The following is a 21,496-nucleotide window of genomic DNA, read 5'->3' as shown; positions in this document are numbered from 1 at the left end:
GAGATATATATGAATGTCTGTGTGTATTATGTATACTACGCATTATAGAATGGTGTGCGTGTACCTGGTTGGTTGTGTAAGACACTGAAAGAATGATGTGTACTTAGATTTGTCTCCTAAACAATGTGTGCATTATCGTGTGCATAGATTGAGAAAGTTTATATATTTAATTACAAATTGAGCATCAATAAACAATAATACTGTAACAGGCACACCATACCATTTTCGCTTGAGATATGCATTCACCGATTTTTCTTCTTAAAAAGGGTCTCATCACTCTCGTGTATATTCTTCAGGGATGCTATTTTTTTTGAAGAAAATAAAAAAATATCCCAACAGCATGTGGTTTTAAAATATATATTTTTTTAGACTGAATTAACATTGAAAAGTTAAGTCACGACACTTACAATGATGTATATTTTCAGTTTATACAGTAGAGCTTGTTAAAATTAAATGTTAAATGTAGTATATATTTTGTAGCCTGAAATTTCTACAAAATTGTCTGCCTCAATTCCCATGTACTACTGAGTTTGTGACTTTGTATAAAATCTAATGATGCTTTCTTGTCTTTGTGAGTAAAGAAGACCAACAGCTGAAGGCACTGGAGCTGAATTCCTGGCAATTACTTAGATTATTGCAAGCACAAATACCTGGTTTATCATGTCGAAATCATCCATATGATGGCTCAGGTGGTGATCAAGAGTCCAGAATAACCAAGTGTTATGGGAGTATTGAAAGGATATGCTGCTGCTTATATACAAATGCTGCTCTTCTCAAAAAGTCCTGGATGTCTAAGGAAGTCTCCAGGTGGATACATGAAACTATCTTATACTTTTATCATGTTACAAAATTCCATAAGGATCCACTTTAATGCCAGTCTTACTTTATAATTATGTGAATAGGTATAATAGTAGGAAAGACTACACCAGCAGTGTTGCAGCATACTATGAGTTTCTGAGAACTGCAAGTGAGTGGCTATCACGCAGAGCAACTGATGTATGTATATTCTTTTCTCCCTTCTAAAGATGAACATAGGTGGTACTGGTTTCTCATGGAGAAATTTTCATTTTTTTCTACTATAATTGGTTTCTTTAACATTACTTTTTTTCTCTTAATTTATTTTATTTATTCTGACAAATCTTTTTATTTTCTAGAAACCTGTAAGCCTGCTTACTTTTGGCATAGTGGCAATGCTCCTATCTTGTCTGATACTGTTAAGCCTTCTGTTTCGCATCTACAAAGAAGCCCACACTAGAGAGATGCAATGTCTTTTTGACTTGAAGAGCATCATGCAGACCTGGTGTCTAGAAGAGACTTTTGTATTGGGTGTTATAATGATTCTCATTGTATGTATGACATCAAGTTCTTTGGTAGAGGAAGAGCAGTATATTTGGCATTTCATGGCTTCCACATTGCAGTTGATATGTTTGCGTAAAGCAATGCAAAGTAGTGTACATAGTTATTCCAAGGGACAAAACAAGAGAAGTGGTCTTCAAATGAGTTCCGTCTTTGTGCTTCTCATTTCTGGGAGGATATTGAGAGGTTGGCACCAAGGCGGCGTGAATTGGATTAATCTTCCTGACATATCCAAGTGGCTTGAGCAGGCTGGGAACAATAATGTAAAATCAGTTCAGCTAGTCACATGCCTTCTAGTGATCGCCTTAAGCTTCTACGCTCTCTTTTTATATGGATCAAACAAAAATATAGTTCTGGTCATTGGATTTAGCTTTCTTATGTCTGGGTTGTTGGTTTTGCAACATATCCTCAAACATCAGGATGAGATGTTTGGGGCATCCAGTCACAGTTCTACTGCATTGGTACAAATGATTTATGCAGTCCTGAGTGTTTCCACAAGTGGGACAGTTATTTCCTTGCCATGGCTTGTACCAATTTCAATATCTGAGACCTACTTGAGTCATGATGCGTATATGTCGACATCTGCTCCCAGTGAAGTCCAGAATAAGTCACTGCTGGTGCAGTTGAGAGAATGTTTATATGTAATTGGGTGGGCATACATATCCTGCTGGTGTCTTCTGCAGCTTTTGCTCCAACAGACAGTTAACTCAATGCCTATACTCCTGCTACTTGTGCAAACTTTGGCCAGCATGATGTATTTTTCGTATAATGGGCGGCACCACAAGCAGTGGGTTGAGGTCAGTTTCAATATCATCTTGTCTTGAGGATATACTGATTTCAAAGTTGAGTGTATTGAAGTCAAGTTAATATTGGTGCTGGGTTTTGGTAGTGACTGGTATGTCAATAAAAGGCCATTATGCATTGCCAAAAAGAAAAGAAAAAAAAAGGCTATTATGCCACGCAGTTCTTACTCTGTGAAGTAAGCAGTTCAAATAACCATTAAATAGTTAAGAAATGTGTAGCATAGTTGTCCTCATAATGTTGACAAGCAAGTAGTTGATGGTGAAATTCTTCTACTCTGACCCTATGTCATCATATTAGATGATATTCAGTCTAGATCTTGAATTGTACCATGTAGTATCATTTTTAAATACGTGTGCGGGGTGTGCTGCATTGAATTATTATTATTATTATTTTTTCCGAAGATGGTCTCTTGCCACAGCCCGGTAGGTTTTGTTGCCGGATATTTTAATGTGTACTGGGGACTGAATTCTTCCCAGTTTGTCAACATAACATTCTAGCAATCAACCTCTACCTTGTTTTGTTTAGTCCCAATCCTAATTTATATTCTACTCATACTTGTGCTTTGTTCATTTAGGTTTCTGCATTTTACTTTTTGGGAATGGCAGGCCATTATGCTTTAGGGAACAGCAATTCTCTAGCTACTATTGATGTTGCCGGAGCTTTTATTGTATGTCTCTTTACCCCTTGCATGGTGCATATTAAAAAGAACTATATTGGGTACACATTGCTCTGCATTTGAGATTTGAAAATTGACATTCAAACATTGTTCTTGTTGCTAGGGCATCTCAAGTCACTCGACAGTACTTTCTGGAATTTTAATGTTCATTATCACCTATGCTTCCCCAATGCTATTTATTCTTAGCATGGTGATGTATATCTCTTTGAAGGATACAAGCTATTTCATATCTCCGTCTGATGCAGATTCAAGACAACTACTCAAAATGATTATTGGCTTTCCTTGTCTAGTTCCACTGGGCTTGGACTCCATTCTATTGACAGTGTACACCATCGTATTGTTGGTTATGAGGAACCATCTTTACATTTGGAGCGTCTTTTCTCCAAAGTAAGTCCTCTCTGCTTCAGTCTTATAGTAGGCGATGTTCCTTGCTTTCTTCTTTTGTGCTTTTCAAAGAGAAGTGATTAGTTATTTTATTTTTTATTTATTTGCTTTTTGAATAAAGTATAATAAATAAATAAAACTACAATAATTCATTGAAAGATGCAGTACAAAACTTTTATGATACTAATGCATGTTGGACAAGGTTTTCTGTTACAGATTTACATAGAAAAGGGTAATATATTGAAAATATATGGAGTACAAAAAGAGTTAAAGAGGTTAAAGAAGAGAGGGGTAACTGGCTAAGCTCCATACAAATTAACTAATCAGTATTCTACAAATATGAAACACCAATGAATCCAGAACAAGATAATTGATGCACTTGATATAGCTACAGGCAGTCCACTGCTGCTATTTACTTTACTCAGGCTGGAATTTATTGTATACATTTTTTCTGCAGGTACATTTATGTTTGTACTACCACCGTATGTGTATACATTGGGGTCTCTGTTGTAGCTGCAACTGTGACATATGCATATTCGGTGCTGGGGTTGAGGATAAATAAGCAATTTAAGCTTAGCCATCAGCAATAATATAAGATAGAGCTCAGCTGCCAAACACTGCCACTTTCTTTTTTGTAAACCAATGTACACAGGCCATTTTTCTTACATAAAATATCTTGTAGTTTTCTTTGTTAATGAAAATAGAAGAGCAGAAAGCATGAAGTGTTACTTTCTTGAATCAGACTCTGCTGTTCTGGTTCAACTTATGTATAATTCCCACCTTGATCTCATCCTTTGGGGTCCCTTCATGGCTGCAGTGCCTTGATGAACAAGATGAATGTCTCAAGGTTATCCCATGTTTTCAGAGAGTGCAATATGACTGCTGATTGCCTTGCTAAATGCTGCATCACACATGAGTTTGGTTTAGTTATCTTCAACTGTCCTCCTGCGCATGCTCCTCAAAGCTTCTTGGATGATCTTTCTGCTGTTACTAGGGCCAGAAGAACTGGTGCTTGCTTTAGTATCTAGTTTGTTTTTCCTTTTAGTCTAATCCGTTTTGGCTTCGTTTTTAACCAAAAAAAGAAAGAAAAAAGAAGTGTTGCTTTCTGCACAGTTTTACTACTGGAACAACGGTTTTCGTTTTTGTAACTTATGTCTACACCAGTAGGCTCAAAACGTGCTCTATTTCCGTTTCTTTTCCTTCTCGAAGCACTGAATCCTTGTTGAGACCTAACACCTGACACTTCAGAGAAATGAACAGGGGAGAGGAATATAATCTGTGTAATTACAGATTATCATATTGTCAAACAATGGTAATCTCTAATATTAGACTTCAACTTACAACTTATGAAGATACTATTGGTAGCAGGCTAGCAGTGAACGGACTCCCATAGTGCCGAGCGGCTTTTACTTGAACTGTACATGATGCTAAACTCTTCATTTCCAGCTAAACATAAAGATGGAAATCTTATCAGATTATTAGTTGATCAGTGAGTAATCAGTTTATTCTGTTCTAAAGCTGCCTCTATGGCACGGTTATTCATATAAGATGCAACTGAATGTGACATCTGATTTCAGTATCTTCCAACATACAAGCTTGCTGAACACAATAAAACTACAGAACAATGCTTTCGGTTTCAAGTTTCCCATTTTGAGTAGGTGTTAAGGAGAGTAGTCTACGCTAGCAATTCCGTTGGAAATTCCTTTTCAAAACCTTCACACCTGCGTTTTCAGTTTTCACTGTTGAATTGCGATGATTTTGATTTGTTCAAGCATCGGCAACCCATCTGATGGTGTCTCTGAGACATGGACAGGTCCATTCAACTGATGGAGCCTGTAGATTGAGGCGGGTAACTGACTGTCAGAGTAATTCAAATACATGGCATAACTTATACTTCTATATGACATTTAAATTCTGCTTAACGCCCTGTAGATTGATAGTCATTACATGAAGCTGTTGTTTGGCATTGGATATAAGGCTGGATGGATTAAATTATCCTTGGTTGAGGATATGCTAAACAGACTTAATGTTATTTTTTTTTTTTTTTAAATTTTTTATGGTCAAATTTTGTATCCACAATGTGACAGATGAGATTTATAAGAAGTGGAAAGTCCTTTTGGATAAAGAAAAAAAAAATCTTGCGTTTGAGTTTTAACTTTTCTAGTTCCAGGTTTTTGAAGTCTTGTGTAATAATTCTTAAGGGCAACTCCAACGGTAGAGTTAAAAACCAAGACCAACCCATGAAATAAAAAAAGTTATCTCCAACAGTAAAAAAGATTAGGTATTGGTCTTAATAATATAGCCCCAAGTGTCATCCCAAGTCTTATATTCATGACTTTTTCTAAGACCAGCCCCCTGTGGGCTTCACAAGTACACGCCTCACATGATACAATACCTCATTGTTGGAATAATGAGAATAACACCTCCATATAACATTTTATTGTTGGAGATGAAAAATTAATGAAATATGAAGTGTCACAATAAGTGCTAAAATGAGAATAGCTCATTGTTGGAATAGTGAGAATAGCACCTCCATATCAGGCGCAGAGGCAGTATAGAAGTGGGTGGGGCTCAAGCCCAACCAAAGAAATTGGGCAAAAAATAAAAAAACTAAGGTATATATATATATATATATTTTGGGATATATCATATATGCCCAGCCACCAAGTGATCAAGCCCAACCCACCCAACTACCCAAGTCCACAATCTCATTCTCCATCTCTTGTGGATTAGACTTGCCTCAAGTCCTCAACCTTGAGGCCTCACTCATCAGACTTGCCTCAAGTCCTCAACCTCCTCCTTCACCCAATCACCCTCCTTCAACTTAAACACTAAAACACGTATGACCTATGACCTATCCCTCTTCCCCTCCGCCTCCACTCCCCTCCAGTCCTCCACGGCTTCACCATAATCTCCTTCTTCCCGGCCTCCTCTGGTACTCCCCGACAACGACTTGCCACCGGCCCTCAACGCCTGATTACAATCCCTCCCTTCTCTTCTTCAATTTCTCAATCCTTCACTCAACGATTTGCCTCCAATCTTCAATTTCTCAGTCCCTCACTTCCTCAATTTCTCAGATGCTCTACTCTTTAATCTTAGTTACCTAACTCTTGTAATCCTCTTCTTCCTCTATTTAATACATGGTTGTAAGTATGATAATTGAATTTCATTGGTTCAATTTGTTGGGGTTGTTGGGTTATTACTCTTCTTAAATCTCTGAAAATCCTCAAGTATAACCTTCTAATCTTCTTCTTCTTATATAGAATCTGAAATTGTAAGTTCTGGTTGAGCTCCTACATTTTGCATGGTTGTACTGGAATTTTTTTTTTTTTGCCCTTCGGCCAAAGTTCAAGCTCACCCCATCTTTAAATTCTAGATCTGCCACTGCTCCATATAACACCTTATTGTTGGAGATGGAAAATTAATGAAATATAAATAGTGCCACAATAAGTGCTAGAATGAGAATAGCAAATTCAAATAACACTTATTGTTGGAGTTGCTCTAATGAGAAATATTTTTAGTTACTTCTGTTGTGTGTATCAGTGAACATTTTTATTGTTTGATTATTACCTCTTCCTGCATGCAACAAATCCAGCAAAGAGTTTGGTTGTGTAGCCAATTGAAAATAAGAGAACCACTTCTGCCATATGAGATCTGCAAAAGGGCATGTGAAAAAAATATGGAACAAGGATTCCCCTATGTAAGCAACATATAGCACATCTGGATCCTCTGAAATTACTCGGCCCCGTAACACCTTCCAAACTAGTAATGAGGTTTTAGGGGTGATGAATTTACACCAAATTAATTTTCCCCAATTCAAAGTGGGAGAATGAGGTCCTTGGCACTTAACACACCAGATTTCGATGAAAACCAAATAAGCTTATCATGCTTCATAGGGTCCAAGGCCACTGGAATTCTAAACCTTCATGTTAATTCACTTCACCAGTCATATATCACAGCATTGTGGTGGACTCATGTATGGTCAATTAATCAAGGTAACAAAAACAGCATGAATTCTATTTTTATCTTTTGGTAACAACATGAAATTAAGAACTACAACAACAGAGACACAGAAGCAGAAACTCCAGCCTATAAAACGGTATCTATGACAAATTAATTGAATCATGTAATGTGATCACTGTGAAAGTGCATTTGTGGTTTGGGAGTAATTAAATTTGAGAGAGAGCGAGAGATTAAATATTTGGGTCTTGACCAGCCGGTGCTTCACCTTTCTTTTCAGTTTTTCTATTTTAAAACACACAAGGAGCACAATACTCTCTGCATTCCAGAAATCACAAAAGAAAATCACAATCATTCTTGTCTGCTACTGAGAGATTTTAAACCAAAGATGCAGAATTTACAATCAATATCAGACCCTATTAATGGCTATGAGGAGCCTGATAAAAGATTCTGGTTTGAAAACCTAAAACCTTTCATGTTAAATCACTTCACCCCATGCCAGTCATATATCACATCACTGTGGTGGACTCATGTACTAGTATCACTTATTAGAGCTCAAAGCAAAAGAGTCAAGAGTCAAGTAGTGAAAAGGCTAGGATAATTAAGCTTTGTTTTCATTGTTTCAATCCCTAGTCATTTTCATTATCAATATGGAATTTCAATGGATTTTGAATCCTCATTTGGCTCTGGAAGAGTGCTATTAATGGCTATGAGGAGCCTGATGAAGTGATAAATGGCATTGTGCATTTGGTATAGTAAGGCCACTGTCAAAATCATGCAAACTTGTGTCAAGTGGTTTTTCTTTTGGGTGCAAGTTTAAAGTTTAGTTGCTTCTGTTAATCAAATTGGATATGGGAAATCAACTAGCTAGGGTAGGGTGGATGATCCATATATATTGTCATGAACTCATCGATTGTAACTCAACAGTACATATTCACCTTATTAAATCGACTTCAGACCTTTGCATATCACTCACCCTAGCTAGGCCTCCTTGAAAAGCCAAAATTATCGTCTAGGTAACTCTTTATTATGTTATATATTCCAGTCATTATGGCATGTTTGAGTTGAATATATACAACAGGATCCAATTTTGCCAACCAGCAAAACTAATGGTCATCCATGACCATCCAATCAAGAGAGAGAGAGAGAGAGAGAGAGAGAGAGAGAGAGAGAGAGAGAGAGAGAGAGTAGAGAGTAGAGTAGCCTTAGAGTACCGGAATCCGTAGACCGAGTCCAGTAAGGTCCCGAAATTTAACCCGGAGGTAGGACCCGTACTTAGAAGTTTAAAGGTAGAAGTTTACCGTAAGTAGAATTAAGGTGAACCGAGTAGTACCGAAGTACGTTAACGTACGTAACGTAACGTAACGTAACGTAACGACGTACGTACGTACGTACGTAGTAACGTAACGTAACGTAACGTAACGTAACGTAACGTACGTAACGTACGTAACGTAACGTAAACGGTAACGTAACGTTAACGTTAACGGTAACGGTTAAACGGTTAAACGTTAACGTTAACGTTAAACGTTAAGTAAACGTAACGTAACGTTAACGTAAGTACGTAACGTAACGTACGTAGAAGTNTGATAGAGATAGAGAGAGGAAGAGAGAGAGAGAGAGTTGATTGGATGGTCATGGATCACCATCAGTTTTGCTGGTTGGCAAAACTGGATCCATATACAACAACAAGTAGAATATAGAACAAACATTTCATTTCTGACAAGCCAATCACCCTCTGTTCTCAACTAGATTGCTCAACTCTCTCTTTTCATTTCGATAAATTACAAACTTCTATTTTAGTTATTAAAGAAAACAACGACTGGCAACTACCTCTCCAATCAACTTCATCTCAACCATCTCTAAAAGCTTGGTTTTCAGACTTGTGTATATCCATATATTGATCATTTAGATCGATATGTGTTAGGATCAGTCCACACCTATTAGGTTATCCAGCCTATTCTCTCGCAAGTAGACAGCCTCTGTGCAGCTAGTACATTACAACTTCATGTCGGCCTCTGCAGCTTCCCAGTTCTTACAATTCAGTAGCAATCTTGACTCTTTAGGCAAGCTCCAATCTTGTTTGCATTCAGTTGTGGTGGTCCTGAATCAAACTCCTATATGTTTGCTGTCTTCCTTTGTGAAGAGCTATGAATGAAATTTAGTATAATTTAGTTCATTTCCTTTTCTTCTAGTTTTAGTCTCTAACTCTCTATTAATGTGAAACACTTCCTCGTCCTCTTTCAAGAAATCAAGTAGCTGAGAGGAGACATTTTTGCTCAATTCCACATCACCAATGGTTAAGTTACATTGAAAAGGCCTAAAAATTTCAAAATAAACTTCAAACTATTTCGAATTAGTCCTACTTATTCATTTGATGGATTTTTTGACCAGTCGGGACTTCACCTTCCTTTTCAGTCTTTCTATTTTAGCACACACAAGGAGTACATGAAATCACAAAAGAAAATCACAATCATGATATGCTTGTCTGCTGCTCTGCTGAGAGATTTCAAATCACAAGCAAAGATCGATGCAGAACGGGATGGGTTCATGCTGCTTCCACCCATTTGTAATCAAACTTCAGACCCTAGGGTATTGTGCAGGACATAACAGAGTAAACCAGAAGGAAACAAATATAAGTTCAAGTATTTTCCATCTTCAAGGGTCACTTCGTGGTGAATATATAGATGAACATTTGTTAATGCAGAAGAAGCAGTAAATAATGCAGACTCAAAAGCCCTAGTTAGCTCCGGTCTAGATCCGGGTCAGGGCATGTAACGGTGTTTGTGCCCGCGTTAACGTTCAAAGGCACGTGGGTCCGTCAACTCTAGCACGTGGCTCCGGCTAGGGTTTCTGAGAAGCAACGAGGGAGTGAGCTAGCTAGACGAAGAGCGAGTGAGTCGGATACGGCAAAACGCCATCGTTTAGCGCCATTGACACAATCACGGATGTGCAACCCTTGCTCTGTCCCCTTGTGAGAGCCACACACGCCTAATCAACGGTTGTGATTTCAAAACAATTCAGAATCAAGTTTTGATCGAGTGATCATCGCACATGGACTAAAAGCAGGAGATTATTTTCTCTGTGAAAAACGTTAAGGCATTACCACTACCAACACCTCTCTCCCTCTAAATAACCCTTCTCTCTCTCTCTCTCTACCTCTTCTCTCCTTTCTTCCTTCGTTTTTGTTTCTATGGCTTCTTCTATCTCTAGTAACTACAACTGCTTCTCCTAGCTTGTTCCTTTCTCCATATAACCAAAAAAAAGCTTCATCTTTTTTATATTTTCTCGATGGCCATGGCTGCTTTGTTTTCCTTTTCTCCTCCTAACGTCCTCCTGCTACGAGCTGGTCCTAGTCCATCCTCTGCGCGGATTTGTTCAGTGCAGCTTCTGAAAGCACCCACGGTGGAGATTTTCGACGGCAGCACTGGCCTCCATCTTCATGCACCGTGGTCACCTGTCAAGCTAAAAGAGCAGCCTATAAAAGCCGATGAAGATGCAGAGCCTGATAGTTTCGACGGTGCTAGTGAGTTGGAGTTTCAAACATCTCCGATGTACTTCATTGCTCTGAAGCTGGGTAAGAGACTCAAATAAAAGGGACATATCACACTTGGGAGCAATGAAGTACATCGGAGATGTTTGAAACTCTAACTCACTGGCACCGTCGAAACTATCAGGCTTTGAATCTTCATCGGCTGAGGCTTTTACAGGCTGCTCTTTTAGCTTGACGGGTGATCACGGTGCATGAAGATGGAGGCCAGTGCCGCCGTCGAAATCTCCACCGTGAGTGCTTTCGGGAGGGACTGGGACCAGTTCGTAGCCGGAGGACGTTAGGAGGAGAAACGGAAAAGAAAGCAGCCATGGCCATAGAGAAAATATAAGAAAAGAAGGTAGTTTTTTTTTTTTTAGGATATGGAGAAAAGGAACAAGCAAGGACAAGTGAGTTTTCATAATCTCTGAATTATTAAGCAAAAAGTTGATCTCGTTTTTATATTTCAAAAGAATTTATGAAACTAGCCCATAAAGGTAGTCAATTTTGAGAATTTCTCTTTTTAATTAGGAGATGAATGTAGACGAGGATCTCTACTTCCGGGACAAAGCCGGAACAAAATATAAAGAGTATATCTCTTTTGGGTGCGGACGAGGTAGTAACAATCAATGTTTTAAAAAACGCGCCTTGAGACTTAAAAGACGCGAGGCACATGGAAAATTCCTTGTGTTTTGCTGGTTAGGCGCAAAAGGCGCATCACAAGGCGCTATAGGCGCACAAAGCGCACCCCAAGGCGCATAAGGCGTGCGCCTAGTTTTATAAGGAAAACGGGGTCGTTTTATTGTTTTACTGAATAAAGGCTAGGGGTCGTGCGCCTCCCTCTCTCTCTTTTCGCCCTCTTTCTCTCCTCCCTCTCCCTCTCCCGATATCCCTCTCCCTCTCCCTCTCACACAATACAAACACAGAGACCACCACCAGCTCGCGATCGCAACCACCACCAGTTCGCGACCACCACCTCGTCGTTGTCTTCTGCAACAGCCGGTCAATCGCCTCAAACCACCACCTCGTTGCTGTCTTTTGCAACGGCCGCACCTTCCAAGCCGAGGCCGCACCCTCAAACCACCACCTCCCTCGGTCACCAACTCACCATTGATTTGAGGTACGCACATCATTCTGAATTTTCGATTCAATTGTGTTTTCTTAATTGTACAATCGAGAATGAGAAAGATGAATGCTTGAGCTATATGTGTGGTTCATTGTGAATTTGTGATAGAGTGATCAACCATCTGGTTGGTTTTATGAGCTTTTTTATGATAGAAGAACCTATGTGATGGTTCAGTACTTCCCTATATGATAGAAGAACCATTGATTTAAAATTATCTCTCTAGTTCTGTGCATAACAAGATGCTTAATTGATCTTACATTATTATTTTTGGCTTCCTTCCCTTAACTGTGTAATGGTGCTTTGCTCTTAACTTAACTGTCTTTTTGCCTCTTAAGATTGAGGTGTCATTGGCGTGTTATAGATTGTTGTTGGTTTACTGAATAAATGGTGTGTTGCAGGCAGCACAATGAGTTCTAGTGATGGGACACAGAAGAAAGATTTTGCTTGGCAATGGACTAAACCAATTCCTGGTCACTTGACATACTTTCTGTGTGCATTTTGTGATATGAAAAATACCGGTGGCATCTTCCGATTCAAGTAGCATTTAGTTTGGCACCCGCAAAGGAATTAGACCTTGTCCCAAGGTTCCACCAAATGTGAAAAATTTGTGTTCTCAAGCACTTCAGAGGAATGATAATCAGAAAAAAGAAAAAGTTGTCGTGCTTCGGGAGATAGGGGGATTAGAAAGTCTAGAGGAAGAAGATGCACTAGATCATGAAGTGACAAATGTGACTACAACCTTTGCAAGTGATTGTGGAAGTGCTCAAACTCTTGTTGTTGGTAGTTCTCAAAGTCCTCTTGGTGGTGGTGGTTCTATGGGTCAACCAAAGGCTAGAGGACTGATGGACAACTATGTATCCTTAAAAACTCGGCAAACTACATTGAATACCTCTTACAAGAAACAAGAGAGACGTAATGTGTGTAGGGCTATTGGGCGATTGTTTTATACAAGTGGATTGGCTTTCAATGTGGCAAATAATCTATACTATTTTGCGGCATTGGAGATGGTTTCCAATTACGGTCCGGGTTTTAAGCGTCCTACAAGTCATGAGCTAAAGACTTGGATTTTGAAGGATGAAGTTGAAGATGTTCAAAAGTTGATGGTAGATCATAAAAAAGATTGGAGCAAGTATGGATGCACTATTATGTCGGATGGTTGGACGGATGGCAAGAGTAGGGTTACACTAAACTTTTTAGTAAATAGCCCTAAAGGTACATGGTTCTTGAAATTCGTTGATGCATCAGATACAATTAAAAATGGAGAGTTGATGCTCAATTACTTGGATAATGTTATGGATGAGGTAGGGGAGGAGAATGTTGTCCAAATAGTTACCGATAATGCTTCTAATTATAAGTGGGCGGGAAAGGAGCTAATGAAGCAAAGAAGCAAATCATGGTAGACTCCTTGTGCGGCTCATTACATTGACTTGATGTTGGAGGACATTAGCAAGTTGAAGGTCTTTGAAACTATCATTCAAAGAGCTAAGCTAATTGTGAAATTCATTTATGGGCATACACAAGTTCTTCCATCATAAGGAAATTTACCGGCAACAAGGAGATTATTCGGCCGGCCGTTACAAGGTTTGCCACATCTTTTCTCACTCTTCAAAGTCTATATAAGCAAAAGACAGCTCTTATTAGTATATTTCAATCTAAAGAATGACATGATTGTGGTTGTATAAAACATAAAGATGCTTATGATGTGAAGAAGTATATCCTCCATGATGGATACTTTTGGAACCATATTGCCTATTGCATCAAGAATGTTTTGCCTCTTGTTTGTGTCTTAAGATAGGATGATTCGGAAGTGAGACCCGCCATGAGATTTATTTTTGAGTTGATGGATGCCGCAAAAGACAAGATTGTTAGTAATCTTGGAAATGTGGAAGCGAAGTATGCACCTATTTGGAAGAGAATAGATAATAGGTGGAGTCCACAACTTCATCAACCATTGCATGCGGCGGCTTATTACTTGAACCGTCAATTTCGATATGAAAAAAATTTTAAAGATACCGAGCATGTGAAGAAGGGTTTGGAAGATTGCATGGATAGGATGCTTGATGGTGAGGCTCATATCCAAGTGGAAATAAAATTGGACCTTTATGAGCAAAAGCTTGGGAAGTTTGGAAGTGCAATGGCCAAATCTACTAGAAAAATCCGATCACCAGGTTAGTTTTAATTTGTTTAACTTGTATTACTTTTAAATGCAAACCAAGTATTTATATGATTGTGATTTTATAAATTTATTAATCTATATTATTTTGTGTTCATAGTGTTTTGGTGGGAGAAATATGGGACACAAACACCAGAGTTGATGAATTTTGCTACTCAGGTCTTTTCCCTTACTTATAGTGCATCGGGGTGTGAAAATAATTGGAGCACTTTTGAAATGGTAAGTTATTTCATCCCATCTAAGTTGAATAGTTTATAGGTCATAAATTTCACCCTAATAAATTGTTGCATTATGTTAATTATAGATTCACACTAAGAAGAGAAATAGACTTGAGCATAAGAGGTTGCATGCTTTAGTTTATGTGAAGTATAACATTGCTCTAAGAGATAGGACTTTGAAGAGAAACGCTACAATGACCGATCTTATTGTTATGGAAGAGATTGAATCGGATGATGAATGGATAACCGAGATAGAGGATCCGGTTCTTCCCACCGATCCACATTGGATTGAGGACAATGTGGAAGAATTGACATTGGATGATGGAGCGATCCGAAATGTGCCATGTGGTACATATGAAATTAGCCTAATTAATCGTGATCCTCCTCCCCGTGTGCCTTCTCCTCCTCATGTGCCTACTCCTTCCCATGAGCCTATTCCTTCCCGTGAGCCTACTCATTCTCTTGATGAACCTATCCTTTTATATAAAAAGAAATTTAGTGAAGGACCAAGTTTAAGTAAGTTTTTTGAGATTTTGATGAACCTATCCTTTTATAAAAAAGAAATTTAGTGAAGGACCAAGTTCAAGTAAGTTTTTTGAGAACTTTCTGTTCGATTAATTGGTAACATTAATTTTGTACTCTATGAATAATTGTCTATCCCATTTTGCATAGGTAAGAGAAAGGCACTAAGAAAATCAATCATTCTTGATGACATTGTAGATGATGATACTAGAAGTAATCGGTTTGATGACACTAATCCTCTCTTCCAACACGGTGATGATGATGATGAAGGTGGTGATGATGATGATGATGATGATGGTGATGGGGGTGATAATGATGGTGATGATAGTTTGGATGGGGATATCTTAATTGATGATGATGATGATTTTGAAGCGTGAAGTTTATTTCTATTATTGTTATTATGTTTTGATCTTGCAAGACTATCTAGTGTACTTTAATCTTTCAACTTGACCATTTGGATATGTTTTATGTTTGGTGATTTGCTTGAATGTTTAAGTACTTACTAGGAATGGATGACAATATATAATGTTGTGTTGATTTTGCAATATATGTTCTATCTATAGGAGGGATAATGACATGAATACAAGTTTTTTTCAAAAGGCTTACGCCTTGGTGAGGCTCTCGCTCCATTGCCTCGGTTATGCCTTAACTTTTTAAAATATTGGTAACAATACAAGGACGCACCCCTGTTGATGAGATATACAACGACTTTATCCAATCCTTTGCCTAGACGTTCAAGGAGTATCTCAGCAGCAGAGTGGTTCAAAACATACAAAATCGGGCTTGGGCCGGAGAGGGAGCTCAAATATCCCTCCGGTTACTCCATCAAGGGCTTCAACGTTAAGGTCTCCACCGACTTCAAGTGCCATGATAAGATGGGTATTACGTCTCTGTGTTTATTTGTTTAAATCTCCACGTGAACTTGCAATCTATTTTTAATTCTAAAAATTGGTGATGTCCGAATTTGCAGTATATGCTCTTTGAATTTTAAAAGTTTGTCAAGGATAATGGGGCCGGACGAGGAGATGGTCAGAGGGTCTGCTTTCATTTGGTCTTTCTTGCTTTGGTTTTGTAATAAGAAAGAAGATCTATCTAAGCTTTTCACTGAGCTCTTTTGAAGCTCAGGCATCATGGGGCTTCTATTTCACGTCCGGTGGGATTTTGTTGAGAGTGAACCTAGATATTACACCTGACATTACTATATGGCCGTCATGAAATACACTCAAAAGATTGGGCTTAAAGTCCGAGTTGTTATTCACTTTCACGACGACAGTGGCCCGAGGTAAGGTTTCAAATCTTATGTCCGTAGCTTACTTTTTAACGAATGAACGAGTAAATGAATTAAATTCCAAATTGGTGTCCTAATAGGTCCAGATCCCAACTTGGGTAAAATAGGAGATGGCTTGATGACATTATAGATGATGATACTAGAAGTAATCGGTTTGATGACACCAATCCTCTCTTCCAACACGGTGATGATGATGATGGTGATGCGGGTGATAATGATGGTGATGATAGTTTGGATAGAGATATCTTAATTGATGATGATGATGATTTTGAAGCGTGAAGTTTATTTCCATTATTGTTATTATCTTTTGATCTTGCAAGACTATCTAGTGTACTTTGATCTTTTAACTTGACCATTTGGATGTGTTTTATGTTTGGTGATTTGCTTGAATGTTTGAGTACTTACTAGGAATGGATGACAATATATAATGTTGTGTTGATTGCAATATACGTTCTATCTATAGGAGGGATAATGACATGAATACAAGTTTTTTTCAAAAGGTTTACGCCTTGGTGAGGCCCTCGCTCCATTGCCTCGGTTACGCCTTACCCTTTTAAAACATTGGTAATAATACGAGGACGCACCCATGTTGATGAGATATACAGCGACTTTATTCAATCCTTTGCCCAGACGTTCAAGGAGTATCTCAGCAGGAGAGTGGTTCAAGACATACAAAATCGGGCTTGGACCGGAGAGGGAGCTCAAATATCCCTCCGGTTACTCCATCAAGGGCTTCAACGTTAAGGTCTCCACCGACTTCAAGTGCCATGATAAGGTGGGTATTACGTCTCTGTGTTTATTTGTTTAAATCTCCACGTGAACTTGCAATCTATTTTTAACTCTGAAAATTGGTGATGTCCGAATTTGCAGTATATGCTCTTTGAATTTTAAAAGTTTGTCAAGGATAATGGGGCCGGACGAGGAGATGGTCAGAGGGTCTGCTTTCATTTGGTCTTTCTTGCTTTGGTTTTGTAATAAGAAAGAAGATCTATCTAAGCTTTTCACTGAGCTCTTTTGAAGCTCAGGCATCATGGAGCTTCTATTTCACGTCCGGTGGGATTTTGTTGAGAGTGAACCTAGATATTACACCTGACATTACTATATGGCCGTCATGAAATACGCTCAGAAGATTGCGGTTAAAGTCTGAGTTGTTATTCACTTTCACGACGACATTGGCCCGATGTAAGGTTTCAAATCTTATGCCCGTAGCTTACTTTTTAACAAATGAACGAGTAAATGAATTAAATTCCAAATTGGTGTCCTAATAGGTCCAGATTCCCAACTTGGGTAAAAGAGGAGATGGCTTGATGACATTGTAGATGATGATACTAGAAGTAATCGGTTTGATGACACCAATCCTCTCTTCCAACACGGTGATGATGATGATGAAGGTGGTGATGATGATGATGATGGTGATGGGGGTGATAGTGATGGTGATGATAGTTCAGATGGGGATATCTTAATTGATGATGATTTTGAAGCATGAAGTTTATTTCCATTATTGTTATTATCTTTTGATCTTGTAAGACTACCTTTGGATGTGTTTTATGTTTTGTGATTTGCTTGAATATTTGAGTACTTACTAGGAATGGATGACAATATATAATGTTGTGTTGATTGCAATATATATATTCTATATATAGAAGGAATAATGACGTGAATACAAGTTTTTTTTTTCAAAAGGCTTATGCCTTAGTGAGGCGCTCGCTCCATTGCCTCGGTTACACCTTAGCCTTTTAAAACATTGGTACAATACGAGGACGCACGCTGTTAATGAGATATACAACGACTTTATCCAATCCTTTGCCCAGACGTTCAAGGACTATCTTACCAGCGGAGTGGTTCAAGACATACAAAATCAGGCTTGGGCCGGAGGGGGAGCTCAATATCCCTCCGGTTACTCCATTAAGGGCTTTAACGTCAAGGTCTCCACCGACTTCAAATGTCATGATAAGGTGGGTATTAAGTCTCTGTGTTTATTTGTTTAAATCTCCACGTGAACTTGCAATCTATTTTTAATTCTAAAAATTGGTTATGTCCGAATTTGCAGTATATGCTCTCTGAATTTCAAAAGTTCGTCAAAGATAATGGGGCCGGACGAGGAGATGGTCAGAGGGTTTGCTTTCATTTGGTCTTTCTTTCTTTGGTTTTGTAATAAGAAAGAAGATCTATCTAAGCTTTTCACCGAGCTTTTTTGAAGCTCAGGCATCAGGGGGCTTCTATTCCACGTCCGGTGAGATTTTGTTGAGAGTGAACCTAGATATTACACCTGGCATTACTATATGGCCGTCATGAAATACGCTCAGAAGATTGGGCTTAAAGTCCGAGTTGTTATTCACTTTCACGACGACACTGTCCCGAGGTAAGGTTTCAAATCTTATGCCCGTAACTTACTTTTTAACGAATGAACGAGTAGATGAATTAAATTCCAAATTGGGGTCCTAATAGGTCCAGATTCCCAACTTGGGTAAAAAAGGAGATGGGTAGAGACGAGGATCTCTGCTTTTATGACAACAACGGGAAAAAATATAGAGACTATATCTCTTTCGGGGCAGAGGAAGTAGCTAGACTAAGAGGGCAAACCCCTGTTCAGATATACTTTGACTTTATCAAGTCCTTTGCCGAGAACTTTATGGAGTATATGGGGGGAGTGATCCAAGACGTTCATATCACGCTTGGGCCGGAGGGTGAGCTTAAATATCCCTCCGGCAACTCCCATACCATCTGCCGGTCCCCCTGTTCAAGTGCCACGATAAGGTATTACGTCTCTATTTTTTTTTTTAAATCTCAACTTGCACTCTATTGTTTGAATTTGAAAATTGGCTATGTTATCCGAATTTGCAGTACATGTTGTCTGAGTTTCGCCGGTTTGCGGAAGATAGTGGGCTGCCGGAATAGGGACTAACCATTCCGGACGAGGAGATGTGTAAAGTCTGCTTCGTTGTCGGAAGAATGTGCATTTTTCCTGGAATGGTACTCCTTTAGACTTCTTCGACATGCTGAGACGATCCTAAGCATTGCTCGTCTGTCTTTGCCCAATCCCCCCATCTCCACCAAGGTAGCTAGTGATTATGAGTTGCTGAGCAATTTTATCCCCGAGCGATGCCCATTTTCAATCGGCACGGCATCACAATATGTTGCTAACTCAATAATTACTGGGAGGAAAACAGAGATGATAAAATGTTTCAGGTGTGGATGGGTGAGACTGGTAACACCATTTCAGCAATTGAGGTATACCTTCGATTTTCTTTCTATAACAATATACTGGCTGCTAGGCTTGCAAGAATTTATAAGATTCTCAAGCTCTACAACTCTTTTTATCTCCTTGGTAGAAGATCCAATCTCTCCATCAGTTTCACAACCCACGATATTGAATGGCTTGAGCCTAACGCTTTCTGGAGGTTTCTTCGCTCCTATTATCATCAAATCATGGATTAAGAGCTAGGAACAATGATGTGTTGATGAACACAGTGATGTTTTGGACTTTTGGTAACAGTTGAATCTTATTGACCAGTGTTGTGCTTCACTACTGGTTTCCATGTAATGGCGTTGTTGAGGTGGATTTTTCCTCATTTTCTTTTGTACTAATTGTTAGGTTGTTCCTAACTATGAATATTGCTTCTATCTTTGTATTTTCTTGCGCTTGAATCAATTTTCTTGATTTGAATTTGCTCATCATTCCTTCAGATCCATAGTAGCTTGTGTGTTTCTTCAGATCTATTGTGTATCTAAGTATATTGTGGTGCAGTAAAACTTGTTTCACTTCAAGTTTATGTGATTTCTGGTGCTCAGAAAGTGTTGTGCTATTCAAAATAGGTGCTACATTGAAGGCTTAATTACTTCTATATAGTCTCTTACTCAAGAATCTGTATATATAATTATACACCTATTTTGAATAGCATAACACTTTCTGAGCACCAGAAATCACATAAACTTGAAGTGAAACAAGTTTTACTGCACCACAATATACTTAGATACACAATAGATCTGAAGAAACACACAAGCTACTATGGATCTGAAGGAATGATGAGCAAATTCAAATCAAGAAAATTGATTCAAGCGCAAGAAAATACAAAGATAGAAACAATATTCATAGTTAAGAAAAACCTAACAATTAGTACAAAAGAAAATGAGGAAAAATCCACCTCAACAACGCCATTACATGGAAATCAGCAATCAAGCACAACACTGGTCAATAAGATTCAACTGTTACCAAAAGTCCAAAACATCACTGTGTTCATCAACACATCATTGTTTCTAGCTCTTAATCCATGTTTTAACGATAATAGGAGCAAAGAAACCTCCGGAAAGCGTTAGGCTCAAGCCATTCAATATCGTGGGTTGTAAAACTGATGGAGAGATTGGATCTTTTACCAAGGGGATAAAAAGAGTTGTAGAGCTTGAGAATCTTATAGATTCTTGCAAGCCTAGCACCCAGTATATTGTTATAGAAAGAAAATCAAAGATATACCTCAATTGTTGTAAGTTACCGGTTTCACCCATCCACAGCTGAAACATTTTATCATCTTTATTTTCCTCCTAGTAATTATTGAGTGAACAACATATTGTGATGTCGTGTCGATTGAAAATGGGCATCGCTCGGGGATAAAAATTGCTCAGCAACTCATAATCACTAGCTACCTTGGTGGAGATGGGGAGATTGGGCAAAGATAGACGAGCAATGCTTAGGATCATCTCAGCATGTCGAAGAAGTCTAAAGGAGTACCATTCCAGGAAAAATGCACATTCTTCCGACATCGAAGCAGACTCTTTACACATCTCCTCATTCGGAATGGTTAGCCCCCCTCAAATAAGATTGTTCTCTTCTTATGTGTTAGTGAAAAGAGGAGTCCCAAAAGGTACTGAAAAACGGTCAAGATGATCTCTTCAGTCAAAAACTTTGACAGTAGAGTTAAGTTATGCTGCCAAAATACCTCTGAAGTCAATTGTTGTTGCCCTCAAAGGAGGAGCTGATGTCGACAATACTCAGGATGCATTGAGAGTGCTTGATATTATAGCAAGCAGCTAACATGTATACCTCTCTTCTCTCTCACATATGTATTGACAGCATTATGATTTTCAGCTGTTGTACTCATGCTATTGTGAGCTCTTACTTTCTTTAACTATGACCAAAATCATGCGCAGGAGATGTTTTCTGGTTCGACAGTCATTCTTTCATGATGACTCCAGGAAGTTTACTCATGTTGGAGAAGGTGTGATTGATGTTTGGGGATTTCATTCTAGTTCGTCCAACTCATGGTGATTTGTCCTTGAATATGGGTATGAGAGTCTGTTGTACTTACACTATTCAAAACTCCTCTACTACTTCTGTCACTTTTTTTTGTTAATAGTTATGTTTCCCTTTATTGTGTAGATGTATCTGCAAGAATGATCATGACTCCTGGACCAGTGATAGAATTTCTGATTGCCGATAGAGAACCCTGCAACAATGACCGGGTAAAA

The 21,496-nt window shown here is 38.6% G+C and overlaps 1 protein-coding gene across 1 annotated transcript in view; it reads left to right on the top strand.

The window, feature by feature from the left end:
* Positions 1-3,887, top strand: part of LOC101311137 (GPI ethanolamine phosphate transferase 2-like) — a 7,467-nt gene extending 3,580 nt beyond the window's left edge. Inside the window, exons 10-15 of the mRNA XM_004289482.1 lie at positions 582-807; positions 903-996; positions 1,155-2,153; positions 2,735-2,827; positions 2,940-3,223; positions 3,678-3,887. Of these exons, the coding sequence (XP_004289530.1) occupies positions 582-807; positions 903-996; positions 1,155-2,153; positions 2,735-2,827; positions 2,940-3,223; positions 3,678-3,810 (1,829 nt within the window). The 3' untranslated portion in view covers positions 3,811-3,887. The remainder of the gene's footprint in view (positions 1-581; positions 808-902; positions 997-1,154; positions 2,154-2,734; positions 2,828-2,939; positions 3,224-3,677) is intronic.
* The last annotated feature ends 17,609 nt before the right edge of the window (positions 3,888-21,496 follow it).

This window comes from Fragaria vesca, linkage group LG1, assembly GCF_000184155.1.
Source record: "Fragaria vesca subsp. vesca linkage group LG1, FraVesHawaii_1.0, whole genome shotgun sequence".
NCBI lineage: Eukaryota > Viridiplantae > Streptophyta > Magnoliopsida > Rosales > Rosaceae > Fragaria > Fragaria vesca.
The sequence above is the reverse complement of the archived record's forward strand: the minus strand, read 5'-3'. Positions and strand labels throughout refer to the sequence as shown.